Here is a 27,164-nt window from a genome sequence, read left to right on the forward strand (position 1 = left end):
ACCCACTTCTTCTAGCAAGACCATGTTTCCAGTACTGAGGAGGAGATAAGAGATGAGTACTTACGTGTCCCAGGCCTCCTGGTACTCATGGTTCTGATTACTGCAGCCGCCATTTGGCACTCTGTACATGCAAAACACAAAACAACACATAGTGCAACACCCTACAAGATGCATAGGCTGTCTAGAGCTACAATGTACCAACAGTGCTGAAGACTATACATATGAACACAATGTTAATAATGCATAATGGTTGTATAAAATAGTTCTATCATGTTAGTTTGTCTTCAAATTCAGAACATTCAGATCTACCATTGCTACAAATTTACAGAGCAACCAGCTGAAAATCATCCAAGGGAAATAACCTCTAAATACAAATGTGCAGTTCTAGACATTATCATCTCCCTTACAATATCTTGGATTTTTTATAACTTGGCTTTTATTATAGTAATCTTATTAATTAGGTAACAAGACAAGACTTAATCACTTGTCTAGCCATGTTACATATATCAGAAATCAGGGCAAATGTATTTCCCGGTATATTGCAAAACTAGTAACAAATGTGCTTACGAAATGCACATGTATGTGCCAACGTCCAATATAAACTATCTTTATGTAAACTTAATACTAAACATGATGATAAATGTACTTTCTGCCCACTACACAGCCATGCACTATCTGCTGTCTAAATGGCTTGGTTCATTTTTAAAAGCAAACACATTGTCAAAGACTCTAAAAACAATAGTGTACCTGTCATTGCGTGTGAATGTGACTGGGTGGTCGGAGTTTGCGGCGAACTGTCGGGGCATTGTGGCTGGTTCCAGGGGTCGGACAACACCACCATTGGGACTCTGGGGATCACAGGCGAGCAGGTTAATTGGGATGGAGCCCGACCTCGGAACGTTGAGTGGAAATTTGGGCTGGCCATCTGGTCCCATAACTGGAAAAAGTGAGAGAGGTTCTTGCATTGTGCTTCTGTATCACAAAATGTAGATTATTTTACTGGCTAAAATTAATATATCAGATATATATTTTTTCAAAAGAAAAATTTCATGACTGACCAAGCTGAGCAGCTTGTTCAAAGAACATTAAATTTGTATGCATTCAAAATTAATCAAAATGTTTGTATTTGATTATGATGTTACTATTTCAATGAAGAAAAGCAATTAAAATGAATCAATTTAGAGCACATCGTGATTCCCAATGACAAAAAATCAAGAACCATAGCCCAGTACAGAAATCTCAGCCATGACAATGGTTGCCTCCCTTATATAACATATTTGATATGACAATATTAAGTTCCAGGCATATCATAGTCCATCAAATGTGGAAAATTTAATTATGTGTTCAATCAGATATAAAACAGCCCATTATTTCTGTAATGTGTCGTCATCTAAAATACATTTACACTCCCAAGACAGTCATTTAAATTCTTCAGGGGGACAGATTTTCAAGCATATTGAACATTATAGACATTGCTATATATCTTTTAGTCTCAATGTTTTCTAAATGGCAGATATTAAATATGATAACTGACAGAAAAAACACATTAAAGGTTCCAAAGAGTAAAATGGACCAGGCCCATAGAAGCATTGTGATAGTTGGAAATAGATCACTAACCCTCTAGCGGCGCAAAGCTTCATTAAGCTCTACAATCTTAATTAGAAAATCATAATGTTTGCTCGAAGCATCCATGTTTGAATGTTACCGACATTTTGATTCTAATTTCTGAGAAACCACCACACTTTTCTTAATGTCTTTTTAATTTGAAATCAATATAATTTCATTTCATTCCTGATAATCAATGATCAGATTGATTGTAAAACTGTTCACTGTGAGGAACAGTATACGGTAATTGTTTTCCAATATAAATACAAAATGTGACATAACAACTTTGCTGTGTGATTTTGTATGGTCCTCTTCTTTTAAACACTCATTATAATGCATATGGAGAATGAATGCTGAGAAATATAACAAAAAACCAGTAGTATAATTAATTAAAGAATAATTAAACATATTAAGAGCGCTTTTAAACCAATAAATTGAGGCTAAGGCAATGACAATATCTCCTCTTTTTTCTTCAAAAGAGCCAGGCAGTTTAAATAATTGGTTTTTCTGTCAATGGAAAATAAATGAATTCTGCACATTTGTTATAACATTGGGAATCATTAGAAATTAATTTGAAACTGCTGCTATTGCTGCTATTTCAACAACAGCCTTTTCTAAACTTTTGTCATTATTTTTGTGATAAGAATCAGTGTGTTAGAACGGGCTGTGATGGATGGAATTAATTTCCTGCTAAACAGACCAGCGATGATCATTTCTGTGTAGCCAACAAGACAATTTCTGTTTATTTAAACCTCATTTGTCAATGTCAAATCAATGTTGAAGGTCCAGCTCTGTGTGCCTGGGGTGGGGGATACATTTTCCAGCATAGGAACTTTTTAGAGGTTCTTAAGTGACATCATAGACAAGTGGCTCCAGAAGAAAGTTTCACAGCAAAATTAAAAGTTGTAAGTCTTGCCATAATCTATGTGCCTCTTTTCATCTAATTTTAAGTATAAGTAGATCATAACTTATAAGAATTAGTGAAAGTAAGCCTTGGCCAATCTTTCTGGAAATGGAATCTGTACAATAAATTGTGGTCACAGACCAATAACCCAGTTTCCAATGCATTTAAATAACCAAAATTAACTACTGAAAACTTCTGGTGAATCAGACGCCTTAAATGAAATGCCCATCAGCGTTTAATTTCATTTTTGCCTTTAGGCGGAAATTGCTTTTCCGGAAAAATTTCTAATTTAAAAAAAACATGGTAATTTCAATTCTTGGGGACAAAATTCAAGTCTCTTCCATTCACTGATGTCGTTTGTTTTCTTGTCTTAAAATTTGTTGGAATCACACATTTAGGCATGTAATCACCGTAAATGAATGGTTTCTAGTGAAATATGTGACAAATAAATGTCGAAATGAGCGTTAGTTGCGTATTTCTTCATGGCTGTTCTGAGACGTAAAAATTAGCATCTTCCCATTCTACACTATAATTAGTGAAGGTGATTGATTATATTGGGCAAATTTAGATCCCCACTGTTGATTTATCATAAATTTTCTAAGAGTTCTACATGTTTTTTATTTCCCAGATTTGTTCTCTTATTTTCGCTGTAAAATTTTAGCATTCAATGATCTTACTTGTGACATTAGATGCCTGTTAAAAGAGAAATACTCTACCTTGTGATTGTGGAATAAATATATTTCCATTTGGAGTTTGCACTAAAAAATGGGGTTCATATTCACTACCATCACCTTCGGAGTAATGATTTGCACCATGGTTACACGAAAAACATGTCTCTGAGTCTGAATGCTGTCTCCGTATGTGTTCATGCTCAAGTTGTTGAGCGCGTCTAAGGTTTTCTATGTCCGAGTAATTTCCACGTATTTGAGGCCCAAACTGTAGGGATCGCTGTTGGGCGAGCTGATGGTGTTTACAGGGCCCGCCCATGGGCAGCTTAGGTTGGTGTTGGGGCGTTGCCCGCTGTGGAATGTCTTCTATTGGTGGTGGAGGAGGTGGGGGAGCCGTCGGTGGCGGCAATGGCATTGTACCTGCAAGTATAGAATATTTTACAAGATATATAACTATATTTAGTACTTATCCATATCTTCCTAAATCTTTATTTATTAATATCAAGTCAATTTTGTTATGTTAATTGGAACTTAAATCATTGCTCATACTATATCATAAAATTTCCATTTAAAACAATGCAAGATATTTTTTTGCGCCAGTCTGGTTTCCAAGTGTAAAGCTATTCAAGCAAATAACAGGGCTTAATTACTTTTCATTTTCCTCTTGTAAATACCAGAATTTCCGAAATATCTGTAGTTTAAACAATAATGCACAGAAAAATTTAATCAACACCAGAAACAATAGACATTTGTTGCCCGTTTAATGAGAAGCAGTACAAGCCTAAATCAACATATTTCTTCTGTTTATCGGCTGTCTACATTCGGTTCTGTAAAAAGAGGTCTGCTGGGAGCTGCCATCACCATTCTATCAAGAAACATGCTGAGGGAAAATTGTCTAAAAACATATCAACATGCAAATATGGAAGAATATTTGAAAGGCGTGTCCCTCCGGTACACACTGAGGGCATGCAAGAGAGACACTCTAGTGGGTAGAATTAAGCACATACGAATAAATTTGTAACCCGTCAAATATGTTGAAAAAGCTGGATTTTGAAAAAACATTAAGTATACTGTGAAGTATAATTACTTAATTAAGAAAGAAATAATCCATGAAACGCTTTGAAAAACTTTTCTATTTTAAGTTCAATCATATTAAATGGTTTTGAGCTATAAGTACAACCTATTCTTTCAGAATGTTTTTATTGTATTTCACAAGAGATTTTTAAGGTTTTGAAGAAAAATAACCTCTATAGAGCCTGAGTGTCAAAGACTACCAACATATGAAACAAACTTAAGTATAATTTGTGTTTCGACATGAAACCGAGATACAAGTGATGTTGGCCAATATTTGTCAACCTATGGTCATTTCTTGACATTGCATAATTTTCGAATAAAGTTTCAAAGTTGTGTCTCATGTGTATTTGTTCAAGTTTTGAGCCTCAATGCCTTCAATTCAGTAATATACGGTAACTCACAATAGAACAGATCTCAACTACTTGGGAAACTGGTGTAAAAAAACTCATGTTTCTCAAAGCATTTTAAATGGTAGATGTCAAAAACTGCAATCAGATCTTTTGTCAGCAGTCTTATATCACTGGTTTTCAGACATTTACGAAAAAATTGGCTCATTCCAAGACAAAAAAAGAAGAAAAAAGTTGTCAAAATGGTCAATCTTTGAGAGTGCAGCTTTAAGTCTACTATACAATGACACACATCTTATAATAGAGCAATTTTTTGAAGTATGTCTTACGGGGATTACCTCAACAAAATCATAACCACTAAATGTTTAGACCTCATTGCACGCCTTGATTATAATGGATGCGAGAATAGGCATTATGTAGTTTAAATTACCAACGTTTTCAACAGTTTCTAGCATATAACCATTATAGGCCCATCTGGCTGAGCCTTTCTCTCAGATTGTCTTTGGAGCCAATCCAAATCACTTCTATTTCGAAGCTTTAAGCCATTGCAAATTACCAATCTATATTCATTTTTTTGCCTTAATCTTTAAAGCAGCCAAATATTTTGTTTTTATAAGAATTTTAAACAGTTCTGAACTACACAATGATGTTGGTAACTTGCACATTGAAAATAGAATAGACCAGGGGCTGTATTCAATAACTGAGTTAGATCTATCATAGGTTTAAGGTAGTTTCTTAGTGTTTTGATTGGATTGTAAAAATACTTGGCCAATGGACTGAATGAGGCATGTTGGTTGTCCAGTCAGCACAGTGGTTAGCGCACTGGTTATCACCTAGGCGTACCAAGTACGATTCCCAGTCTGTGTGCACGTGAGTTGTGGTCACCAAGCCAGACAAATGGGTTTCTTCCGGTTACTCTCGTTTCCCCCATAACACAAGACCACACCCTCGCGTAACTTCATGCCAATGAGAGTGATTAATATAATGTTGTAATAACTTGTTTCACAATCGATGTAAAATAAATAAATTTAAACTAAGAAATGAGGCATGGCTAAGAATAAGGGTAAGAATAATATTGAAATATTGCCCCTAGGGAACTAAAGTCATATCAGTTGTAGATATCAGTTGCTTGCAAAAAATATACAATTCTGAAATTAAGCACAAATATGTCAATATTTTGACTTTCTGATAATTAATGGCACAGACATGAAACTATCGCCTTTGTTGCTGGAGAGGGTGTACCATTCTGACTGAAAGGGTGTCACCATTCTGACATAAACATTGGACAATTAATGATAAGATATTCCCAAGAACTTGTAAATATCCCGCAAATCACAAAGAACTGACATTCTCAGAAATCAGCCCATGACAAACTAACATCAACATGAGAAAATAAATAACAATTTCATTGGAACAAAGTGCCAATTAACCGGTTTGTAAGATGGCAATGAGATAAGACTGGGAACAAGGAAGGGGGGAATGTAACAATATTCCAATTTGTAATTATGTACTGTCAAGGTTTTCCTGGAAATAGAACTGACTACTTGTAGGAACTGATAAAATCAACTAAAATTCACATGTCACTCATGGTTTGTGGGCAATTTACATTTTGATAATAAACAAACTGAAAAAATTGAACTAGCCTTTAATATAGTTCTTGTACAAATATATAGCTATGTAACTGTGTATAACAACTGTTTAAAAACATCAGTTCCCCCACCCTTTTTTTGGTGGGGGGGGGGGGGGGGGGGGGGGGGGCGGGGGGGGGGGGGGGGGGGGGTGAATGTAAGGGGAAATATACAACTTAGTTGATGCTCAAACATAAACAAAAACCTAGCCGTGATTTCATCTGCCCCAAGCAACACATGCAAGCTATTAATTCACTGCTGCGATCATTTAATAGGTTCATTACAATTCCCGCCATGGGATAAGACGCCGTACAGAGCAATTAAAGAATGAACCAATTCCAATTAGGCGTAGATTTGAGAACTCATATCACTTATAAATCCTATTTATTTTCATCACAGGTGCACGTAACTGCAGCATTGTTTAAACGATTTTGTGCATTGATACTGACAACTGTCTCCGCAATTCTAATAACAGTATTAATGAAACTTCTAACAATTATGTTAATTTTCATGCCGATGTCATCAAATTATCGTTTGTCTTGAAAACATGCATGTCAGTTTTCACACAATATTGCAGGCAGCTCATTAATATTGGCATAAGATATGAACAATACCCAAAACTCATTAATCTTTATTGTCATTTTACAATTGCTACCGACAAGTGGCCATTGTGCGGGGAGGCCGTGCCTCTGAAGGGGGCCAATACTTCCATCACAAGTGGCCCTGTCCCCTTATAAAAACATGACTCACTGTTTTCCTTCACCAAAATTTCCCTAAAACCCTTGTACATTGCCCGGATGAGATGACACAGTCACTTACAAGTATTCAAGCACATTCATGAGGAAGTGCTTACTGCATAGTACCCCTCACTTTATTCCAAATTTACTCCAACAGATCTTTCTTTAAAACTCACTCCACAGTAAAATATAAGGACAATCCTGAGGGGGAAAAATCACTCAGAAACAAAACACTCAATGAACAGCCAGAGATATTTACCAGGAACAACAAAACATATTAACCAAGAATTAACCAGGAGCACATGAGTATGTAACAATTACATGATAACAGCCTACTGGCTTATAAGCATGGCATTAAGCAGCACTTACAAGTTAATCATTAGTTAATCAAAGATTCCCCTGCCAATTGCACTCATATCAATGTTGTTATCAACATTGATCAGTGATTTTATGGTCAATAACTCACACCCAGGGTGGTGCCATACCTAGTTGCTTGACAGGTTTAATCTCACATATACTTAGCAGAATCTGTTTGCACTGTAGGTCATTGAAAAATATGATAAAGTCAAACTCCTGGGACCGTGGTCTATCTCCTGCTAGCATGACCTTATCATGTCGGTAATTGCTGGTTGCCAGGCATAAAACTGTCACCAGCCCATTTGCCTACTGCCTCACTTCTATGACTATCAGGAAGCTGCCCTGTCACAAAATGAACTCAACACTTCATGTGTTGGAAACGAATCAGCAAAATTAGCAATGGTGTTCGCTAGAATACTCTTAATTTAACAACAAAAGTGCCTGGCAAAAGTATTCTTGCACTTGTGCATACATGCACTTTAATTACTGTGACATGTCAAGATGTGAAAAGTGTTCATCAAAAAGACATTAAAGTATCATGTAATGATCATCTATAATCCCAACATGCTGTGAAAGTGAAGTACACAGCTAACCCTTGATTGCTACTTGAGTGTATTTTACTACAATCTAATGAATGACTTTCTTGGTAATAAAATTCTATTGAAATACAAGTACCTCCTCCTCCTGATCCTGATTCTGAGCCTATCTGATAGTAAATTCCAGAACTGAAGGAGAATGCACTGCCGCCATGGTAACTGGACCGTTTCATCACATCTCGTGCACAGTCACATGCGAACATTCTGGTGCAACTTTTACAAAGTCTGACAATTTAGCAAAAAATTGGCAAAAAAATATATATTTATATTTATAAAGAAATTACACAATTATAAATACACTGTCCTTTTGTCAGGAATTCAATTTAGTTTGTGTTTTTGTCAAGCGTCCAGAAAACAATACCAACAAGAACGTAGCAGATTAATATACTGCCCAAGACATCCAATTCTCATTGGCATCATATTAGGGATATTTCTGAGTAGAAAAAAAACTATCACACAGAATATAGATAGTTTATCCCTGATCCTGTACCTCCAATTATTCCAAACCAACAATACTTTCACTGAATCAACCTCAGCAGTTTTATATTACAGAGTATCTTTTACAGCAGTTTTGACACATGCTAAGTCAACATCTACCAATCTGTTCTTCCAATCAATGTCAGCCTTTATCTCAACTTCTCCAATAAAGATTAAGATCTCTTTATCATTTTCCACTGTAATAAAATGCACAATTAACGTTGTTGACTTAACTATGCATAATCCTGCAAAATAAACCCAGAAAATCCTCTATCAAAGGCAGCTCTAAGCCTAACTGCACCTCCACAATGTTTTTCTTTGATTATTTCATTAAAACCTCTGAAAATCTGTGAAAATCCCATCATGAAAATGACTGGCAAAGAAAAGACTCTAGTCGCACGTTTTCCGAGTGACTTTCCAGTAATCCACCCCTCTGTTTTTCCACTTTGATTTTCGAAGAAAATACAGCAAGGAAGCAATGATAGTCGATAGCCATGCCAAAACTTCTTGTTCTTGTTTCTCACTTTATTATTCTTCAGTATGTCAATTTATAGTTACCAATTTGCAAGTTTTTTCCATCATTTGTCAAAAATGCACTCATCCGGATTCTGGTTTTTGTTATTATGAGGAAATATACCATCAAAAATTGCAAAAACTACAATATAATGCAATCACATGTAAATCACTTTGGCAACTCAAATGTTTTCCATCTTATTTTATTTTGTTCAGCAAGAGAAATTTAAAATCTTCCCATATCACTGTTCAATTCCTTCAAATAACGAGCAAAGTAAAATCAGTCCTTCTCCTAAAATGTTATAATTGCCACAAAATGTTCCATAAAAAGCCCAACTCACAGCCTTTATTCAAATTATTATCCACTGAAATGACAACTAAACACAACAAAGTATTTTCATATTTAGCTATTCATGCTGAATGCAGCCAATTTAGAAGAGGAAGATTTAGGGATGCCCTGTTATGAGAGGCTGACATTCCCCTCTAATTGACCAACCATCCACAGTGGAGTGGCCAACTCGGCTCATTTTCCAACATGTCACATAAATCATAAGCAGGCAATCTTCTGTAAGAAGGGTCCAGCTATTATCTCTGCAGTGTTCATGTATGTCCCATGGTGAACTTTAAATCTAGGTCTGCTATATTCCTGGACATGCTTTATTATTACATTTACAAGTCAAAGTAAATTGATGGTACATAAAATCAAAGACCTATAAACCAGGTCTGTGGTAAAATCTCCTTAAATTAACGATCACCTTTCAGGCAGCATAAAAAGTTAGCGGACCTTTTATTTCCCCATTTCATTTCATTTTAATAACATAGCAAACATCATAATCTTTTTTAGGAATTTACTTGAAATGCTTGATATATTTTCTTGAATAATACTCTTTTCTGTTATCTTAATTACCAAGGTATACTATATTGTAATCTACACAATGGTGTAGGCCCAGGTTCTTTGATCTTGGATGTTATGGCATTGTTCAGATTACCTAGAGCTGTCAATCAAAGTGCCAATTGATGACACCATCAATTATCTAACACCAGGATATGTTTTTCAGATCAATACATGGCCACCAAAGAACAAATGGAGGCAACTCTGTATGGACAAGAAAGTCAAATGCCTAGGGGTGTCACATGATAGGCTTTTACATTTATCCCTTTAATTAGGAAAGTCACCAACATGAAAAGAGTTATATTTGGCACGCTTTCGATGAAATGCTCAATCAAAGTGTTAGATCTATTACTACAGTGTTGTTTTCTGTGTAATATTGCACAATTCTAAAAGGAGGGTAAATACCCTTTGGATCCGGTAATCCCTCTTTTTAGGTAGAATGTTGACAGTTGACCACAGTGGATCAATTTACAAGGTGAAAAATACTTTGTCAGGTCATCAGTGTTGTTTTGGCTAGATCAGATTACACCACAAAGCAACCTATAATTCCTTCAACACTTTAATAAAGTTGTTTAACTATAGCAATCAGATAATATTATGCAACAGCAGAAAATTCTGAAAGCAGGAATTTAGTTATAATACATTTAGGGTATCTTACCAGAGCAATGCAAATAATTTTGCAGAGATGATATACAAGATGGTAATTGTGCAAAAAAATATAATTCAATGGACGACAATAGCATGCAAGACTTGTACCCATGCAACTGAGGCAAGTATAAAGGATGTCTATAGGCCTACCTGTCTGTGAAAACCTTGCAGGACTTGCGGTGAGTGCAGTGTGGGCATCGTCAGAGTCCTCGGACATTGAGAGGTGTGACACCTGGTCATTTCTCATACGGTACATGTCCATCTCATTGGATGACGAGGCCGTACTATGTGACCCCTTCCTCCAGTGGCCATGTTTGCGGTTGCTTGAAGATGATGTGTCATTCTCATCATCGTCACCATCTGACCCACTTACGTAACTATAGAGACGACCTTGAGAGGAGGTGGAGGCATTTGAGGCAGTTCGAGCTTTGACCTTTCTGTGCTTGTTGCCGCCATGGGTGGGTCGGTCCATCAGCGGTGTCACTGGGGTGCTCATGTATTCATTTCCTGTACTTGGGATTCCTACAAACAACATAGAACACGATACAACACAGGGTGCCATACAGCTATAATTGTGCTTATGTTTTTTATAAACTCACGGAATAGTACACTCGTGCAGTACAGTTGTGCAACATCAACACCAGCGGTCTCAGGTTTTGAGAAAACAGTCAGAAGAATATTCATCCTCATTTTCTGTTTTGGACTTGGATATGTGGAATGGATATATACTTAAGATTATTCCTAAGATTGAGATAAGATAGTCGTTCTGAAGTTGTTGAAACAATAACTCAAAATTCTTACATCAAACATCAATTCAGTATTAATGTAAGTACTTAAACATGTCTAATTGAACAAAACCACTCCAACAAAGGCAATACAGAAATATTACAGAACATTAAAAGCTTCAATATGCCTTTTTCATGTGTTTTTACCTAAGCAATTACAAACCAATTTCAATGAGATGAGACTTTACACCACATTATGAAGTCATCTTCTATAGATTATCAAGAAATTGTGAAGGAAATATTTGTTATGAACACATCACAACAGCACTTCTGATGAACAACATGTGAACCCAGGCAGTATAGAAATGAAATCATGGAACCATGTAGGTGGTCTACCAAAGGCAGTATCATTCACATGGAGATAAACAGCAATTTCCATAGACAGATTTATTTCAAACAGCAATGTGATGCAGGCTACACTTCAAGTGAAAATATGTAGCACTAATCTTCATGCCCGAAATTATTCATGAGCTATTTTTATTATGTAAGATACTGCCGACACAACCCCTCTCAATCAAAAACAACTGATTCTCTTACTAAGGCCATGTTAAGAACAACTTTCAACAACGAAATTGATGCTAATGTCAGATCTAAGCAGTTGATACTAATAGATACTCTAACATGATGAAACCATTTTTACACTACAGAAAATCAATTTATTTTCACTTTTTTTTGTAAGAATGTTGTTAGCAGGTCCTGCATGATTTCAACACCGATAGATCTGCCTTCTTGTCTGACAGAAACCCAATAAATGGTAACAGTTGCTTGTTCCTAACTCTCGCACCCAACAATGCCAAAACACCAGAGGAAACATGACAATCAGCATGTGGTGGCAAAAACTGCCATGATATGTTTTCCCCATATTGATAAGTAAATCATTCAAAAGATTATAAGACTTACTGTTTCAACAAACCAGCTGGTGCTCTTGCTGAAAAAAATGCAGCACAGGGTTGCTACAAATGAGAAAACTGCAGGAGCTTTTTCTTCTATAAGAGAACCCGAAAATTGAAGAAATTAACTTATCAAAGCAAGGCATTTATCATTTTGAATTAGCTTAAGAGTGCCATTATATCTGTTACTGAAAGCATGAAATTAAGCTTAGAATAGCTGTCTGTAAACTACAATGTATTACTGGTCTTATATTTTATAACACATGTTACTGCATCACTAAGTATTTTTCATAATGTCTAATTATTTAAGCCATGAAGTGTCCATTTGTGTCATACATTGAAGCCCTGGAGAGGGCCACTAAAATACCAGTGTAAGATAGGTACAAAGTAAATAATCAAAGTGCAGAGAAATAGTTCTGGAATTACCAAATCAATGCGAATTCATCAGACAAATGAAAGCTCTTCATATTCCAGTAAGACATACAACATCATCTCCAGAAAAAGGAACAAATCATAATTCTTCTCAAGTTGGCCAAGCAGAAACCCAAAATCAAATTTGGTGAGTTCCCGCAATCGACTAGGGCCATATTGAGACTGTACAGATTCGGTAAATTTGATTTGCTTACCAACTTGATCATGTTCAATAATGATACATCACAATATTAACGGCACTCTGTTGATCAGAAAATGACCAGCCATTCATCTGCTCACGGAATATATATAATGAAATGATGGTAATACATTTTATGAAGGTCTTATTTTTTCAGAGACCTCAAAGAAACTGTTCACAGGCCCTGTATTTCAACATTTCTTTATATTATACTGTCATGTTCATCCATTTAGAAAAATCCCTAGGTTATGCTTAGACAGATTCCGTGTCCTACACAATGCTTATACATATCTAATTATAATGTTCAATAACTTTACTCCAAAGTCCCCTGTGGAACATTGCCAACTTGCCTGATCTTCAACATGGATTCCATAGTTCCTCAAGGCTTCCAAATATGCTTTCACTGCTGATGTACAAACATCCATCAAATGAATAGCTAGCAGACAAATGAACAATTAGAAATCTACCAAAAGTCACTGACATTCTTATTGGTTATTACACCATTCCTGAACAGCCTAGGTTTATCCAAACTACTCCATCCAGCATACCTTATTCCTGAATTGGATACTTTTTATTGCTCTATTATTCTTTATGCCACCAATTAGACAATCATATCCAGGGAAGGTAATCCTTATCTTATCATTGTGATATCAGATTTGGCCTTGAGAGCCTAAGACATATACATAAAAAGTCACTTCCAAGGATTATTCCATCAATTCTTATAACTCATATTTTAGTCAAATTATACAAATTATTGACAAATGTACATCATAAAAAGAGATTTCTTGGAAATTCGAAAGATAAATAGACAACAATTATGAAAGACCATCTTTACTGGATCTCAGTAACAAGGGAATTCACTTTAGTGTATCTTTGCATCAACAGACCTAGAAAGTCATACTTAGTATTTCTCAGAAGCCCTATCTATCCTTTAGACACTCTTATGAGAGAAAATCTAGTCAATGATATACAAAACATTCATCAATCATTTGGTAAATGAGTTAACCATTTGGTGTGGCTGTATCATCAATAAAGGGTAATGTTCGCAAAACATAACCCTTCAAAAACAGCAAACAAAAAAGAGGGTGGAAAAGACTGATAGAAGTGCTCAATGTTCCGCTCAAAGGTCTGTCAAACACAACATTTACCAGATTGAAGATGGCTCCTGGCATGAAGATATTTATGTTTTGTTTTCTTTGAGATAGGAATCAGTAATGGAACTTGGTAGCTGTTTTATAGATATGTAATATTATCATGACTAAAAGATGGACACCTGAATCTGAGTAATGAGGTTTTCTGACTGGTTAGACCAGCAAAAAAACTATATTCCTTCACATACTTTAAATAGAAAGCTTTGAATAAAGTGCTGAAAAAACTTCATCAACACAACAACTTTCTAAATCTACATGGATGAGGAAACTATCTAGTGACAACATACATTTTTAAAAATCCATAAAGTTACAATAACTAGAGTAACAATTAATAAGGTGATTAGAATTCCCTTACTGAAGTTGGAAGATGCAAATCCAGGTAGAGGGATGATTGAGAAAACATGATTAGCAATTCCAAACACAACACGACCAAAGCATGGGGTTGGTACAAAAAGGTTACAAGATTACAATACAGAACGGTTTTAGATCCTTCTGGAATCACCCCACAAAATTCTAAAAGTGCACAATTCTATAATTCTGAAATGGTACAAGGGTGCTAATAATAAAACCCATGCCACTCTACTAGATCTTTAGATGACAACACCAGAGAATTCAAGGAGAGAAAAACAACACAGTGTCAGAGCCACAACAGCAACTCCTGAAGACCACACTGATACAGTTGAGAAAAAACATCAAACCTTCACTGTTGTAGGGTATGAGAAACGTGTGTTTTGGGTATCCATAGACCGGGTCCTGGTCATTGGAAAGGAACCAAGAGAGGCGCTTACAGTTATGGCAACTGTCCTTTTCTGAATCTACAAGCAAAACACCAGCAATTGTTACACCATCTGTACACTAGCATTTGAATACAGCTGAAACTCTTAGACCATAGCTTAAAGGTGCAATTTATTGAAGAGAATTCATTCTCGTATGTTCATAATGTTCTATCTATTTAGTTTCAATTTATTTATAATCATTTAAAATGTTTTAAATTGTATTTCTATTTTGCTAATACTATTAAACTTTAATCTTATTTGAATGCATTTATTATCTTCCAGGTTCTGAAAAGATTTTGTCAGAAAATAGCTCTGCCAGCTGGTGTTGAAATTTTTATGTATATCTGATGTGAAATAAATGGTCTGGTATTTTGTATCAAGAGAAATATATTATTAAATGGCAATGACATCTGCAGTAACATTAAACTCTTACATAGCGACAAACTAAAATTTCAAAGGTACGCTGCCAGAACCTCTTCAAGTGTTTCGAATCTTTTCAGGTGTTGTTAAGTGTTCTAAAATTTGACTACAGAAGATAAATGATTATTTACCTTTATCTATAAATATCATGTACATAATCCTCTTTCTTAAGTCCAACTAAAGTATTCCTACAAAAATATTTTTGAAAATCTAACACTGATTGAGTCACACAACAGATTATGGCACTAAGTTTAGTCAACTTTGTCAATGTTTTATCATTAATGATATTAATGGAGATATAATTCCTTCTTCTAAATATCCTTAAGAGCTTTGTAATATCAATCCAATATACACGGATAATATCTTAAGAAATTATGCAACAACAAGTAAGGCACCATGTTGTAGACAGTTTAACCACTTGTTCAATATTTACATCATCTCTCTGGTCATTTTCTTTATCTAGATCAATAGGCTCTTAAATAGAAATAGTAAATAAACAAACAAACATGAAGATGGCCCTAAATCTACCAATGATACTGCTGATGGTGATCTGTGATAAGAAAAAAAAATACTTTATAAGGTTACATCACCACAATGACCAGGGGCCCCTACCAGTCAGCACCTACTTAACAAACCCAGCTGGGGCGGGCCCCTATTGCTGTATTTCCTTTTCGACTTGGGATATCGGCAAGGCTGTCCACTGACACCTGACTGTTGTTTAGTTTGTTAATCACAGGGAGTTCACAAGACAGGTGGTGGGAGGGGGATCTGACAAGTTTGGCACATGTTGATTGAGTGTTGCAAAATAAATGATTAAAGTTTGACATTGTTACTCTAAAGTTTTGAATGGACATTCATTGTCAATGGGTTAAGCAAATTTGGACACTGTATGTAAACAAAATACATGTAGCAATTTCAAATTAAAGGAACATAATGGCTTTGAATTATTAACCAACTACTTTGTAGTGACAAAAAGTAGTTTACTTTAATAATTAGACACTTAATAATGTATTAGTATCATATTCCATATTTGAGGTTACATTTAAGATAATACATTGACCTTTGGCTTTCTTCATGAAACGTATAGAAATCGAAAACTTGAAAGAGAATATATTAGTTTTCACATTTAACCATATAAGGTGTAATCTATTTGATCTTCATGTATAATGCCTAATGACCAGTAAATATGACGGTTATTAAACACCATAAAATAATTTTAGCACTTAGAAAGTAGTTAACTTGTAAGATGAAAGTTGATAATATGGCCAATGGCTCACATAAATCAAAGCCAGCACACTGACACACTTCAGATGTCAATTGATGACCACTGGTCATTTCAATTTTATATCACATGTACAATTTTATTATTAATTGGACTCTTCCTTATGCAATTGCCTCACAGGTTTAAACAGTTTATGTCAGTTAAAACCATTAGTAAACTATAATTGTCCTTTTCTAATTATATTTCCTATATTTGGTTTCAATTAAAAGTTTATTTATGCGTGATTTTTTTAAACAAAATATAATGGCGAACTTCTTTGAAATTTGGCCTGCTGCTCCCTCTGTTGTCACTTCATGCTTGAATTTGTATAATTCAAATAAAAAGCAGTAGGCTGCAAAAGCTGACAATAATTTTGCTTAAAATGCATGAAAACATTGTTCATAAACAAAACCACTTCGCACATTTCATAATTTATATGGGGAATCAGTTGTTAAATATAAAAAACAAAAAACACTTAAATAATTGATAGACTTTCACTCTCATATGTTTCAAAGAAACAATTTACATTCTGTGACTAAAAACAGAGAAAAAAAATCTTAGTACCATCACGGACCTATAAACCAGATATTATCTCGCACTCTATACGAGATGGCGTTAAACGCTCTAATACACATAGAACGCTCTAATACACATAGAACGCTCAAATACACATAGAACGGGAGTTTCCAATTCATGGTTTATAGGTTCGTGGACCATGTTGCATTCATGGGACAAAAGACAAAATTGATTAAATTATGTCAGTTAAAGCCATTAACGTATCCTCTGGGCTCTCCATAATAATTTAGATTGCAAAAAGTTGAGCAATACTTCATAACTTGCAAAAAGAAGCAAATTAGAAATTTCAATAAACGTATAAAGCAGAAACATTAACGGCAGGTCCAAAAGAATAAATCATGCTTGAATATGACAAGTATAGTTCTTTATGAGGAGTCAGATTGAATTAGACATCCGGAATGTTCAAACAAAACCATCCCTCTTGTCTTAAATATTCTTTATTGTTCAAGAAAAAGATTTACAATGGAAATTGATAATCATATTAATTACATTGGAAGTTATGGTAACAAAATGGTTTATGTTATGATCCTCTACCATTTCAGTTAGACTTACCAAATGAATTTAGCTTTTTCTCATGATGGGACATTTTGATAGCTTCGTATGGACGGAGGTTCTCGTCTGAATGCAGGTCGTCTTCAGAAGAGCTGTACGTCTTGCTGCCTCGCTTATCGCGCCCGGACACTCTCCGACCTGCAGGACGGGGCTTGGGTTTCAAGCCTGGTGTTGTACTCATTGAACTCATCTCCATGGCAACAGGGGAAACCACTCTCATCAATTAGGCTGTTGTCATGATAATTCTAGCATCACCGGTAACTGTCAACATCTTCTGCTTTTCATCTGAAAGTAGAATAAATCACTGTTCTCATTTATTTTTCACATAGAGTACATCAGCATACAGTTTTAAATTTTCAACCTATATTACAATACTATGCATTTTGTCAGGATAAACATGAATACAAAAAGCAATAATCTCAATCACACACACATACTCATATACATTTGCATACCTAAAAAAACAGGCACATTCGTATATGAACATACACTCATACACATGATACACACACATTTGTAAGATGTGCGTACGAGCAATGTCAGAAAATTCACAATAATAAATATACGGGAATGTAGGCATCACTATTTTCAACAAAAGTTCAATATCATTAAAAAAAATCTTCAAACAATCATTAAAAATTTACAAAAAATCTGATTAGCAGGAAAGTGAAATCGTAACTAGCAATTTACATGACATGTATAATGCTCCTCAGGTTTTCTTCAATTTCATAGATCTGTGGGACTGCATCTCCTTGCAGAGTCTCCTGATTACAAATTGAACTATCATTTTCTTCCAGTTTACAAAATTGAAGAAATAAATTGGTGTGTTGAATTTTTCTTAATCAGAGGATGTGCAGATACAACCACTGATGGAGTGCAAACAAAACTGAAATCAATATCAAATGGCGCAAAAGAAAATCAACTCCAACGAAGGTTTGCATTTTTCAAGAAAAATTTAATTTTGTTTCTGCATTAAAAGGTTAGCGGAAATAATTAATCTAGCGCGGATAGTTCATAACTTTGGGATTAATTACCATTTTTTACACATCAGTATAACCCTGATAGAAATCTGTAAAATCTTTGAGCAAAGACAAACCAACAAAGTGGCAGTGAGAATTGACAGGGAGGGTTATTCTACAGGAAACATGAGCACACTGCATATAAAGTGCTGAAGCTGGGAAATGCATTTCAAATCTTGCAATTTCTGATACCATCCCAGTAAGTCCTGATCGTTCATCATTCTGACAGAAGACATTTCGAATATGATTCCAAATATTGCAATTGTACTGGTCTGTTTCACATGATCCTCTCTGATGCCAAGTCCCCTGTAGTGAAAGCAGTTTGAAACCAACAAAACATGCAGCGACTTCGATCTCAGTTACAATAAAGTTAAAATGTGTGTCTGGTTGAGGAGTTTGAGATTGTACTTTATTTTGTGTTAAGTTTAGATCATTTCCAGCTATGATGCTTTTCTCATTATAAAAACCAACTCATGTTTTATTATGGCTTTTAAATTTAACATCGCCTCGTCACGTTGAAGTGCAAGAACTCCATAACTGCATATGGAAATAGAAGAGTTATTTAGTTCCTACAGGAGACACATTAATAATTTCTAATATTTTCAAACCATCTTCAGCATGTGTTTCTTACCCTTATCTGACATCCTTTAACTGACCAAACTAGAGGTATCACTCAACAGATTTTGACTGGTTCAACCACAATTAGTAAAATATAATGAGCCTCTTAAGTCACACAGATATCAATTTGACCAAACTTTAGTGGGTCACTATAGAGACCCGATGGTTGGTGATCAAAGTCACTTGCAAAGAATGTTTTGACAATTAAATGTAACGGTAAAAGATGCTTATAGTACCAAATGAATATTTAAGACCATCGTTTCTGATCGAAAAATTGATACAAAATAATGCTGTGTTGTCTTTTTTGAGAGATCCATAGCTCCTTGTCTATCCGCGCAAAATTGTAATATAGACAGGAAAATAGTCCCTTCATGCTCGTAACTTAGCAATAGTTTCAGGACTTCCATAATTGGATAATGCAGGAATTATGAAGATTCACACCAATTATGACAAACCAATTAGAAGGCTGCCAGGATATGATGAATGTAATGGTAGAGCGGGGATTTGGATAATACAGGGTCGCGCAGCAACAAACAATAATGCACTTGTAATTGAGTTAATGGAAACAAAGAAAAATGGCCACTAATCAATTCCATAAAATGCTGCTGCATGATTACTATCATATTTTGGCACAAGAGGAAAGTAAAGCACCCTAAATATAGTCTCCAACAAAAGTGGAGCCTTCTAGACATTAAACTCACATTGTTGGCAGATTTCTTACCACCAATACATATAAGTAAACTCAAGAGATGCAAATAAAAACATATTAGCTACACATATAATTTATCGTCTGAAATGTTAATAAATATGGCAGCTGTGAATTTCAATCTTCATTTACATTCCTGCAAAGATATAACTCAATTCTTCTCTATTAAATAACAAATAATACATTTTGAATTGATGAGAATCGATTCAAGTCAAAAAGAACTGATATGTTTGAAATGAGTCACGAGAATCAATTAAGGTCAGAAATATTAAGCCAATCATCACCATAATGAAGTGTAACAGACGAAAACATCCTGTATGGTGTATTTTTAAATCATGTTAAAAATTCAGCAGAACTCTCTAATGAACATCATGTTTGTTTTTTTCACGAACATGACATTCCTGATTGGTGCAGAATACCAGTGGGAATTAGAAGTGAAAGTGTTTTAATTTTCCAATTTTGGTTATAATAGGAATAAACTGAAGGACTTCTAGTTTCCTGACATTTTTTCTCTTCAAATTTCGTGTAGGGAATACAAAATGAGGTTGAAGTTAACATTACGGTTTGATTCAACTGTGTGCCAATCTTGTGTCAAATTTAAATATAAATGCCCAGAACCATTCCAGACAACATGTTACTTTAATTGAATTGCTTTACTGTATAATAAAAGCTTCGTAAGAACAGTTACCTAAAACACGAAAGCAGTCTGCATTGATTCTCAAAAACGTAATTTAGTATGTATCATAATGGAAAACACTGTTGTAACAGCCATAAAATACATTAGAGTAAGAAAAGTCGCAATAAATCTACGTTCAGTGGGAAAATGTATAGCTATTTTGAAATAAAACACATCAGCGTTTGGTCATAAATACTGCTTTCTATCTTTTCGCGTATAACAATGACCATCGCACGATTCTACGGGAGCAATTCATCAATAACTATCAAATACAATTCCCTTGTTTTGTTTTTTTATCCTGGCCATGTATGAATCAGTATCTTGTCCATTAATCACCGTGTACGAGATAAGCTTCCTGCATGCCTTCTTGAGTTTCCCGCTCTGCATATCAGCCATATTTGGGCGAGAGACTGGGTTTCAGCCAAACTCATCAGTTTTCTTTAATGGTCACACTGCATCTGATTTTACTGTCTGGACGGCATCAGTGCAATAACTAACCAGATATTATTTCATTGGCATAAAATCTTAGAAACAATATTTGTACTTAGTTATTAAAGGTACTCACTCATGCTTCTGTAAAATGCACTTTTTTATAGGACGAAATTAAGTGTGAAAAATCATTAGGAGTGCTAAACCCAAGATACCAAAAGCCGGAACTCTTCAGCAAATGTTGATATTTGCTTAAATATGGTCTTTAAAGACCACAATTTTCATTAGCATTAATAACGGCGATGAGTAATTGGTTGTTGCGTGATTGGCTGATTGACATTATCACGTGATGTTATCAATACATTGTTAAAAGGTCAACATATCCATCATTCTTGTATAAGTCCTGTTGGCCTAGTGGTTAAGGTATCTGTTTTCTATTTTTTCTTTTCTTTTCAAGTGTGGATTCGCACCTTATTAAAACCAAAACACTTTTTCAAACCAGAATTGAACTTTTCTGCAATTTTGATTTCATACAGTAAATAATGATTAAATAAGTGTTTTAGATGCATTACCAGGAACACTTAAATTTCTGGTCTAAAAACATAAGTGGGTCCCTTTAAAGCAGTCAAGATATATGCTGGTGAAAGTAGAAATGTTCTTAATACAAATGCATATGGATAAAAACTCTGTTAGGAAGATCTGAAAATGAACTTCTATTCTTCCAAAATGTTGAACATTTATTTTAACCAAAGTTAATTGCTTAAATGCTGGAAGGCATTACAATAACAAATGGCAGATTTATGTGTTTTTGAGATATTCCTGTTGCTTAAAGAAGGCAGAGATACTCCTTACTGAAACCTGCATGGAAGTGACAGTCTTCACTAAATATGCACTTCCCTGCTAACAAGGCATCACCAGTGGCCCATCTATCACACGAAGCCAATCTTATTACCAAGACTGCATTTCGATGATCATTTTCATGAAGCAAAAGTGGAAACTCTGCATGAAGCACATTTAAGGACATTCGCTATCCCTAAATTAATGACTGACCCTTTCCGAACTTTCCCTATTGATTCCCAACATTTGTCCCCAAACATTTCTGTTGATTACTTTCAATGAAATAAATTGTACCAATCAGTCGTGACTTCAATAGCGACTTGTATCAATTTATTGTGCCTGTTTTAATAATGTTGGAATTTGTTCCTGACAAGTAGCGGAATGCTCTCCGAACATGGAACACAATGCCATGAAATTTCATTAATCAGGCACCTTGTACACTTTCACAAGATTAGTTTCCCTACAATAATAAGAAATTAACCGTTTCCATTGAAAAAATGTCTAGCAGACTATAGCACAATACTGTATTTAGATTTGCCTTTATTGAAAGAGGAAATGATCGCCAGCAATAAGAAATGGGTGGTAAATTGTCCAAGTCCGTGAGCAATTATCAGCCATTGTCCTGCCTGCCTACACATCTGTCATTGTACAAAACCGTTTAGATTCAAGCACTTCACTGTCCAAGGATGTACTCCGAATACAACAGTCACTGCCCAGTTAAATTATTGCCTCAATATACTGTCTCCTTAAATCATTTTGACTGGAAATCTTATATGTTTATCATCAGAACACTAGAAGCTCCGATGTTATATCATGTAGCAACTCTAAAGACAATATTCTGGTGCCTCCAGTCTGAGATTCCATGTCTATAAGCATCTATATTACTGTTCCAGGACACTTAAGCACATGCAATATAGACTGTCACAAACTCTTAGACAAATGCCTCACAAGGATCAAGATTCAATTTTTCAAGCAGGAGGCTTGGAGACATTATTCTGAAGATGGAGCAAAGTGAACAGCCGAAATTTGCATAAATGAATTGCTTTTGTCTCCACCATTCCTGACTGACCTTAATGGCTCGATCTCTAAGCATGCTTCTACCTTTCCTCAGGCAAAATACTAATATGCCAATTAAACCACAGTAGTCGTTCTGTCATTTTCCAATTATGAATCGCAGATACAAAATGATGACCTCCATAGCACTAACTTTGATTCTTTTGTTTAGCTTTATTAATTGCCTTTAGGATACATTGTAACCACTGAACTTAAACTGTTGAAATTAGTTGGCATTATGAGCAACAGCAACAAATATAACACTGGGACAAAGCAGTGCTAAGGATAGGGCAAAAAGCTGAGCCTCACAACTACATTGACCTCAGCCTTTATTACATAGCTCGCTTCTACAGCCTTACTTTCATCTGTTGCTGATGGGGTAGAACCTCTTGCCAAGCAAAGAGATTTTAGAAAAAAGATGGACTCAAATAAATACAATAGTATTCAGACAAACATCAGCCATATGTACTTTTCTCTATGTGTGTTTCTTGTTCTATAAGGGCAATAACTCAACAAATAGTTTGGCCACACTCAGTACAGAAACCAAATTTAAAACAAAATATTTCTGAGTTCTGGTTCATGTTTTTCACTATAGTCTCTCTTGCAACATAGTCAATGCCTCATTACATTTTTTATACAAACAGACGAGCTAAAAACCAGAGTGACTGATGGCTAACATTAAAACTTTATCCCTCCGGCATCTAGCACTGGCTGTACCCTTGATGGTCTGTCCCATGGCTCCTGCAGAAGAGCACCAAGTAAAATATCACCCAATCTGTGGCCAGTCATTTTTCTTCCCTATCTTGAACACTTTTGGGATATTATTTCCTCGCAATAAATGAAGGGCAAGATTTTTGTAAATAAAACCGATCCATAACTATAAATGATTTGACATCTCATCTAGAATGATGGACACCAAATGAAGTATAGAAATTGCATTTGGAGAATGGAATACTGCAGATATTACCCGAGTAAACAGTAGTTTATCAAGATTTCATTTATAAATGGGAATATCCTTTTTCAGGTTCTCAAAGAGCCAAGATAAATTGATGGTTTCACTTCTGCAAGTAACCTTAGCTCTAAATTCAACAATGTTTTTGACGGTCCTGTCTGGAACTGTGTAACAGTAGTCAGTAACTTTATTACCTCACTGTAATAAAATGCAAATCTAGCAGCTTATAACAAATCCTATTCCTTTTTGTATGCATTTATATACTTTTTTCTGTCTTAAGTTATTGCAAATTTATTGCAAAATCCCCACTATGGTCTCAAACTGATGGCACTGTAATGCCTTCAACTTACACCATCCTATTTCATTTAATCATAAAATCCCTGAATTCTATCTTTTTTTGCCGAAGTATTTCCTTTATATACAAATTTCTTCGGAAATCAACAAAGCCCTCACATAAAATAGGCTAAGTAATGACAGCAAATAATTGTTTTCGGCAATTACTACCTATAATTACTGTAATGAACTGTTTTGCAATTCACCAGGAAAATTGCTGCACATTTAATCACATTATCATAAAAACGAATGCGCTATAATATTCCCATGAAATCAGTAAATTACATAAATATTTTGTAAAGGGTTTATCACACATGGACAGCTATACAAGATTGATCAAGGGCCACAACTCTACAATGATTTTGAGTCATGGCATTTGCTATACATTTGGGGTGGTATTCATAAAACATCATAAGTCATGTCTTAAACTTAGTCAACTTCCTAAGATTTTCAGAGTCAAATTAAAAGAAAAGTAGAAGTGTTTTTTAAATGAAAGCATGTATTTTGAATGGAATCAATGAAAGTGAAAGTATTTCAGATATCATGAAGCGATCGTAGCATATGATAAGTGAGATACTTAACTTAAGAAAATGACTTAAGTTAGGAAATTACTTCAGATGTTTTATGAATAGGGCCCTTGGGTAAAACATGGGCCACATACAAGAGTCTCACTGAGCATGCAGTTATCTCTGATACTGATGGTGCCAGAGCTTTGACAATATTGTCTGATTTTTTGTCTGTGAATATTTCTGAATCATTATGCACAATTGCCTTTATAATAAAGCATACTCAATTTCAAAATGTTTGATAAAACTTAATCTTCTGAATCTAATTAAATTCACGTCTAGAGTCCACCATGATGGAGCGATCTGGTTGTTTTGTTATTTCTGTTTTATCACATTCTGCCATAAACAATGTAGATAAGCCGACCCAAACCTGGTCAGAAAGTCTGCCCTCTGTCAGCCTGAGTGATTTGTGGTCACTTCTGAACCCATCTGCATGTTCTACCCTATCTAAAACACATAAACCATCAACAAAATACATGAACTGAATGGACTTATAATATACCCCTTCTTTAACCTACAAAAATAACAACCATTTGATTTATATCCTTTTTTTTCAATCTACTTTTATACATTTAATTCTCATTTATGAGTAGATAACTGCAACCTACTAAAAATGCACTCAACTTAATTAATAGCCATAAACATAACTGAAATGATACAAAAATCCCACATTATATTTTTACAGGGCCTCTTCAATAAATCTGGTCTATTTAGCAAGCCTTTGAAGAGTTTCTATATATTCTCCCATTTTATAATCGTTTTCAAGAGCATGCATGCATGATAGAAAAAAACCTTTGTTTTGGTATAACATGTCTCCGAAAAGAATCCATTTAAATTTATGGCCTGGTTTCCAGCTGCTCTGTTTTACAAGCAAACTGGGCTTATCAGTGAAAGAAGCAATTAGAGAGATGGCAATCAGTGTTGATATATCTGAAATGTCCAGGCTCAGGTTTGGACATATCTACCCCCAACTGGACTTGAAAGGGAAACTTAAATGAAGAAATAAACCAAATGGCTCCACTGAAAGAATTGTAACAATGACAAAGAGAAACAGTGTCAATGATGCAAATATCAATATTAATGTTGTTGCGATGATCAATTTTAATCGAAAATTGATTTGTTTGGCCTGAAACTAGCGTCAATCAATTGTATATGGTCATAATTGATCATCGATACAAATATGGCTAGTTGGTTTTCATCTTATTTGTGTTCGGTTCATTTCTGCCAATTTTCTCAAGAGTTCATTTATATATTCAAAAGTGGTCAGTTGTTATGGTGAACAATATGGCCGAAAGTAACATCAACTCTAAGTTACTTCGAACAATTTCACATAACATAACCATTACTAAGTTAACGATTACGAGTTATTGTACAAAAATAAAACTACAATTAAGGTATTGTCAGAAACAAATTGTACTATCGATAAACTGTTACTTGAATGGAACCGATTATCGATAGTCAAATTGGAACCGATTCCCAACACTTATCAATATACCTTTTTCTGAACTGCAAGATATAGATATAGCAGCAACAAAGAAAGCGATGTCCTGGATACAACAATAATTGTTGGACATATCAAACATTTATATCAATTTTAATTCAAACCAGAATCACAAGAATGAGAAAAGATGATGTTGTCCATATTACATACAGTTCAGTGAACTGAAAGCTTTTGAAAAAGAATTGAACTGAAAATGAATTTGTCACCTCTCAAGGGACCTAATAAAAGATCATCTGGAACTTGTCTTCATGTCTGTATTTCCCACACTGAGAAACAATAATTTATCGGCTAGTTCCATTGCTGTATCACTTTGTTCACAAGCCATGGCAAACACAGTACTTCAACCTACACATGTACTGAGTGAGACTGCCATTCAAAAGGCTACAAACAGTCTTACTATTGATTAAAGAACAATTTATGATATCATAACAACAACAAAGTTATCTTGGTTGATCAAATGGAAGCAATCACATGTAGAATTTACATAAAACTCGCATTAGGCCCAAGAAAAAAACTAACCACCACCATAAAATACACCTTGTTATAGCCAGCTTGCTGGAGACAAGATCAAATTAGGTCCCAGCATTTTAAGCGCCATTACATCTATTGTTTACAGTCCATTATTTTGCATTTGCATATTACAAGCATTAAAATCACACATCAGCAAAACCCTTATCTGATTTCAATAGGTCCCAATCTATTTAAGATTCGGAGAACAGTTGTTACATTGAGGGATTATTCAAGAAGACTTAAATGCTGGAGACACCCAGTATGCTGGAATGATGGATAGCTGTTTTATTCAAATTTTACGATTTGTTCCTCAACTGGGTGCATCCATCCAAAAATGCAAAAAGAACACCAATGCAGACTCTAGGCAATTAAGTCACAGAGCTGAGAAGACTGCTCCTGCTAGAACACACCATTGGTTATTTACTCCACAGTGCATTTAAGTGTTCAAACATTTTGGAAAGATTATTCTCAAATTTAAAGCAATAATATTTCTTCCT

General features: G+C 35.0%; 1 protein-coding gene across 1 annotated transcript in view; it reads right to left on the reverse strand.

The window, feature by feature from the left end:
- The window catches only part of LOC128227059 (teneurin-m-like), a 104,880-nt gene that overhangs the window by 29,151 nt on the left and 48,565 nt on the right, over nt 1-27,164 (reverse strand). The window contains 5 exon segments of the mRNA XM_052937255.1: nt 65-121; nt 748-937; nt 3,226-3,597; nt 10,597-10,968; nt 17,468-17,752. Of these exon segments, the coding sequence (XP_052793215.1) occupies nt 65-121; nt 748-937; nt 3,226-3,597; nt 10,597-10,968; nt 17,468-17,687 (1,211 nt within the window). The 5' untranslated portion in view covers nt 17,688-17,752.

Source organism: Mya arenaria, chromosome 3 (assembly GCF_026914265.1).
Source record: "Mya arenaria isolate MELC-2E11 chromosome 3, ASM2691426v1".
Lineage (NCBI taxonomy): Eukaryota > Metazoa > Mollusca > Bivalvia > Myida > Myidae > Mya > Mya arenaria.